Raw genomic sequence first — 6227 nt, 5'->3', positions numbered from 1 at the left:
AGATAAAGCTTATTTATGATCGTGTAATCGTATCGTATCAAATTCGTGGCTGACACGTTTTCATGACACGAATATACGAATTGTCAGGTCTAGCGACGGTAGGTTGGTTGTGGAGGTAGTTAGGATAACTGCGTGGCGGTGGCGGTTGAAGAATGGAGTTACACGATTAACCTAGCACGCCGGTTGTTTAGATAGTACATGTTACCATTTTTTATAATACAAAATAAAATTCTACGCAAACTATGAGACAACACGGTTTGTTACTATCATTCACGTAGAAGGGAATCAATACCTTAACATATCTCTATTTCAAAAAAGAAACTGAAATAGAACATTACATTAAAATACAATTTCATAAAATGAATGATAAAAAAAATTCTACTTTCACATGTAGGAAATGAATGAGATATTAGAGATACATAAATGATAATAAAAAATTAGCACATAAGTAGAGAGCAAAGAGGAATTACCTACAAGGCATCTACAAATAGGTTGTTAAAATGCATGGCAAGTAAAGCAGCCACTTAAGGAACCTATTTGTGGAGTCCTGATAAGTGAGATGGCCTTGTGTGAAGAAGAAGAAGTTGAAGATCGAGGAACTTGATTAGATAAAACCGACCCTCTCATTTCTTGTGCCTTTTTTTGAGCTGATCGTAGTTTGCTCATAATTTTATCCATGGAAGACGATCGCTTTTTTTCCAATTTCATCTGTGAATCACATAACCAAAATCAGATAACAAATATGACATGACATAACATGACAGACTGTCTCGCACTGCGTCCTGTGTCTGTGTCAGTGTCCGGCATACATTTGACTTTGACCGGCATACATTTGACTTTGACCGAGACCAGGACCAATGTGACGAACAAAAATTGCAATTGTTGTCCTATTCAAAAAAGTAGGACATGGACTCGGTCTCAATCTCTCCCCTATGAAAAAGACGTAAATCCCCTCTTTATCCTCATAATTTAAAAATAGCCCTAGACAGTTTGTCCAGTCCAATCCAGTTCTAGTTCCAGTTCCATCACGGAACTCTCATTCTGTATGACGAACGCAGCGTAGTATGGGAATGTTTCAATGAAGCAGATAAAGAGGGCATTTTCGTCTTTTGCACTAGCAAGAGAAAGATCAAGAGCTAGTACATGTACTATAAAATATTAAAAAGGTGAAAAATAGACCTCAAGTTTTCGTATGGATGCTTCTGCTTTTGCCTTCTGGAGATTCTCCCAAGCAGTAATTTTAGCTTCCTCCCGTTTAACCCTGGAAAAGAGAATTAGTAAAAGAATGTGTAAGTTAACTCTAGTTATCATGTCTTGTTTCATTTCTTAATACCACAACATTGTTTTCCAATTTTTTTTCATATTAGCACATGGTGCTTTAGAATATCTACCAAATTATAGCATTGTATTTTCAGTTTTTCTTTTTCTTAAACCAAAAAGAGAACTGAAGAGTTGACATACTTTGAAAGACTTTTAGTCATCTCTGAAACTTCCCAATCTGCAGACCGAACCTCCAACGCTTTTCTTTTCCAGTCATCCACTATGTCTGACCCTGCCCGCCTGCCCGGAATCCGAGTTCTAGTTTTCTTTGACCATCTTGACAAACTGACCTGATCATCCACCTGTACATCTCTCACATCTGCTTTAGAGGTTCGGATCTGCTGCAACTCATCCACAGTAAGAGAATTGGAAACAGAAATAGAGTTTCTCATTCTAGGAGACGAGTATGGACTTCCCTCAGGGCTCATTTGTGTTGCCATATCTCTCCTTGAAACATCACCAGTTTTTCCATCTGTAAACAACTCATAATTAAAAAACCAAAAACCCAAACTCCATTATCAAATTCTTGATGAAATAGAAATAGAAATAGAAATAGAAATAGCTAACCTTGAGTTATACGCAATAATGATTGACTCAATGATTCAGAGCAACCATGTACACTGACTGATCTTGCCATACATGGCTCAGTCAATGAAGGGAAGTTTCCACTATTCACATTTCGATCAACATTGTTATTTGAATTTATTCTACTTGAAAATGGAGATCCATTGAGCAAACTTAAACTTCCTATATTTCCTCCATCGAATGTATGTACAGCAGGGGAATACATGGAGTAGAATGAAGATCCATGTGGCCCAAGTGGACCACTCTTTGACTTTTGTCTTCTTTGTGGCTGTTGAATTGATTGTTTTAAATTAGCTTCTCCTCCAACTGGACTACATATCCACCTTTCAGCATCTTCCCATTTGGAAGGAAGTGTTCTTCCACTATTGTAAGACATCAATCCAGAACTCACTTGTCTTCTGTTAGTGTTTGTAGGTAAAGGCACACGTTCTGAACTCCATCCTTTCATGTTTGGAGGTCGATAATTTGGGGTCACAGGACTTGGGAATAAGCTTGTTTTTCGACTTGAAACAGAGGTTTTCATAGCAAGTCTTGGAGAAGATGTGGTTACATTTATCACTTGATTGTTGAGATCTAAAGATGTTGGTCTTCTCCTGTCTGACTTCCTTGATAGATTTTCAGATCTTGACTTTCGTGTTTGGCAATCTGTAAAACAGCAAAATGACAACCCACCTTTCTGATTAATTCACCATGTAGCTATTGATTACAACTTAAAAGTCATGTTAAGATGCAAAGTTTTATTAGGATAATACCTTTTAGAGCTTGAGAGAAGGAGCTCCTTGCTGAATCTAGTATTTGATGCTTCTCACCATGTGTTTCGACATCAGTGTAATCTATTATAGCTGCATGTAGAATAGAAAAAATAAAAAGGAAAGTTGCCTCTATGATTTGCTTTCGTTAAAGGAAAATCTTCAAAATTCAATTTGCTTAAATTATTGAAACATGGCCATGAGAATGTTTATTGTATTAATGTATTATACCTTTTGCTTTTTCGGCTTTTTTGCTTACTGGATGCTGACCTCCGCTCCTAACTACTGTAGAATTATTGTTTGGATCTGGATCTGGACCCCTTGCGGAGGAGGAGGAATCACGGAAACCACGTCCCGACAAATGCTGTGCCACAAATCAAAAGACATTTTAAACGCTTCGAACCAGACGAATTTGAAGTTTAATCATCCCTAGATTTGTTGATCCAACAAGGAACACAAATCACACTAATTAAAAATACTGTACATTACAATAGCACATTATATTTAGTGTAATCTCTAATGTGATAATTACCAGAGACATTTCGGAGACGATGGAATCTCGATCAAGAGCATCTGAAGCAGAAGAACATCGCTCGACGCTAGCTGAAGCGGAAGAAGAAAAGAGGCTGAAATTCGAGAATATGACGGAGTCAGGACTACCACCACCGGCACCAGCACCACCTCCGCCGTAGCTCGATCTCGACTGGCTACTGGTAATGCTGATTTTGTGATCTTGAAATCTTAGCTCCTGCATTGTTAATGGCGGAAATTACAGCTTCAATCGTGGTTACAGTGAATCATTATAGTGCGATTACGGAGAAAATGGCGGGCATCTGGGAGGGGAAATTAGAGAGAGAAAGAGCAAAAGACAAGTGGTGTCACGAGGCCCATGATGGTGTTTTGTTGAACTTCAAGAGACTGACACACGATAATTTTCTTTTCTTCTTCGCTATTTATATTTCTTTTTTGACCCGAAATCTGACTAAATTTTGATAAAGACGCCTAAAGCAATCTCAATAGTTTTTATTTTCAATTTTTGTGCACCTACCTAAAAAACAAAGGTAATCATAAATATACTATATATCATATTTAGAGAAGTAAAAAACTAAAAAAGTACTATCATCAATTGATAAAGTTCTAGCTTGCCAAGTACTACAAATAGTCTTTCTTATATAAAAGCAATTCTATACATACCCCAAAATATGTGTACCTCTCCATACGAGGAGAATAGTGTTTTTTATATTCATTATTGTGAGTGAAGGGTGACTTATAGCACAATCGTATTTAAATAGTATTTTTGAAACTTTTCCCACATAGTTTATCCCAAAATTTATTTTGAGCATTCTTTAAATGTCACTGGTTCGCAACTCTAAAAAATGAAATTACAAGTATTCATTCAAAAACGAATATATATATGTTCGCTTTCTTAAAAACTGCTTGATTGTGACAACTTAATTTCATTGGATTTGTGAGATCAATATCGAGGTCTCTCAATATTCGTTTTATCCATAAAAGTTCACATACACCATGAATCATTCCACGTAGTTCACACTCCGCACTTGATCTGGCAACAACCTTTTGTTTCTTGCTTTTCTATGTGACCAGATTACCTCTAATAAAAGTAAAATATATGGATGTTGATTTTCCATCGGTCTTATTTCCAGCCCAGTCGGCATCTATGAATCCACTTATCTCTTTGCTTTGATTCTTTGAAAAAAGGAGTCCTTTTCCTGGAGATGACTTCAAGTATCTCAGGATTTTATAAACAGCTTCCATGTGATCTTCACTCGGAGCGTGCATAAATTGGCTAACAACACTTACAGCATATGCTATGTCTGGACGAGTATGAGACAAGTAGATTAACTTCCCGACCAGCCGTTAGTACCTTTCTTTGTTCATTGGGACCTGATCCGAATGAATCATTAATTTGTGGTTTACTTCCATAGGTGTGTCAGCTGGTCGACGATCGGGCATCCCAGTTTCTGCTAGAAGATCTAACAAATACTTTCTTTGACACATAGATATGCCCTGCTTGGACCTTGCGACTTCTATACCCAAAAAATACTTTAAATTTCCAAGATCTTTGAGTTCAAATTTTGTCGCCAAAACCTTTGGAGGTTTAATATCTCTGTTGAGTCATTCCTGGTGACAACCATATCGTCCACGTATACAATCAATGTTGTTATGTTCTTCTTTTGTCTTTTTATGAATAGAGTGTGATTCGCATCACTCTGTTTGTACCCGATTTTCTTCATAAAGTTAGAAAACCTCCCAAACCACGCTCGCGGAGATTGTTTTAGCCCGTATAACGCTCTATTTAGTTTACATACTTTGCCTTGACAATTTATCTCGGGAGGAGGTTCCATATACACTTCTTCCTCTAGGTGACCGTTTAGGAATGCATTTTTCACATCAAATTGTCTAAGAGGCCGGTCTTGGTTTGTTGCTATAGATACAAGGATATGAATGGTATTTATCTTTGCTACCGGAGAAAAGGTATCTCCATAATCGATACCATATTTTTGAGTGTACCCTTTAGCAACGAGTCTCGCTTTGTACCTGTCAATATTTCCTTTCGAGTCGATTTTGACCGTAAATAACCATCTACATCCTATCGGTTTCTTTCCTTGAGGGAGATTTACCATCTCCCAAGTACGATTCTTTTGGAGGGATTCCATTTCATCGTTCATTGCTTTCTTCCACTTCTCGTCTTTCAAGGCTTCACGAACATGGTTTGGTATAGACACAGATGACAACTAGTCTACGAGTACGCTTGAGATTTTGCAAGTCGGTGGGAGGAAACAAAGTTGTTGATGGGGTATTTTTCCTTAGTTTTGAGATCTGCTTGATATCTCTTTACCAGGACTCCACGGTTTTGTCTTACAGGATATCTTGGTTCAGGTTCTTGCGGGATGTCATTGTTCAGGTTAGCCTGCAAAATAGAGCCATTATGGTTAGAGGTTGGTGAGGGATCCGAAGACGTCGACGGTTCATGATCCGGTGGGGAAGTAGTATTCTCTTGATCTTCAACCACCACATCATCTAGTTCTTCACTAGTTTCATCCATAGGTGTTCCATTATCTTCTGCTTCATTTCTGTTGTCCGGAGTATCAGGGGTTTCACCTTGTAGATTTGGTTCTTCACTGAACTCATACGGGTTCTCTTCCTGCATTTTTGTTTATCTTCTCCCCTTGAAGAGAACTCCTATCTTCAAAGAATTGAATATTCTCATGAAATACCACATCTCTGGTGATGTACATTTTTTCTCTGTAGGGTCATAACAACGGTATCCCTTCTTGAAATCAGCGTACCCTAGGAAGATGCATCGGACAGCTCGAGGTTCTAGCTTACCAAGGTTCTGATGTACATAAGTTTTGCAACCAAAAACCCTTGGTTCAAGATCGACGTTTGCTGGGATTTCCACGAGTTCTTGAAGTTTTTTAAGACGAGTTTTAAAATCAATGACTCTGGATGGAGTTCTATTCATGAGATAAACTGCAAATCGGACAGCCTCACCCCAGTATTGACGAGGAACATTCATGTTAAACAAAAATGTGTTGGATAAGGTGTCTA

General features: G+C 37.9%; 1 protein-coding gene across 1 annotated transcript; it reads right to left on the bottom strand.

Moving 5' to 3' along the window:
* Positions 1-243: 243 nt before the first annotated feature.
* Positions 244-3598, bottom strand: LOC111911431 (uncharacterized). Its single transcript, XM_023907209.3, has 7 exons — positions 3187-3598; positions 2886-3018; positions 2658-2747; positions 1888-2550; positions 1462-1792; positions 1180-1261; positions 244-708 (listed from the first exon to the last, which is right to left on the bottom strand). Exons 1-7 carry the CDS (start codon positions 3406-3408, stop codon positions 496-498), a joined length of 1734 nt encoding a protein of 577 aa, XP_023762977.1. The 5' UTR covers positions 3409-3598; the 3' UTR covers positions 244-495.
* Positions 3599-6227: the final 2629 nt, after the last annotated feature.

Source organism: Lactuca sativa, chromosome 4 (genome assembly GCF_002870075.4).
Source record: "Lactuca sativa cultivar Salinas chromosome 4, Lsat_Salinas_v11, whole genome shotgun sequence".
In the NCBI taxonomy this organism is placed as follows: domain Eukaryota; kingdom Viridiplantae; phylum Streptophyta; class Magnoliopsida; order Asterales; family Asteraceae; genus Lactuca; species Lactuca sativa.
The sequence above is the reverse complement of the archived record's forward strand: the minus strand, read 5'-3'. Positions and strand labels throughout refer to the sequence as shown.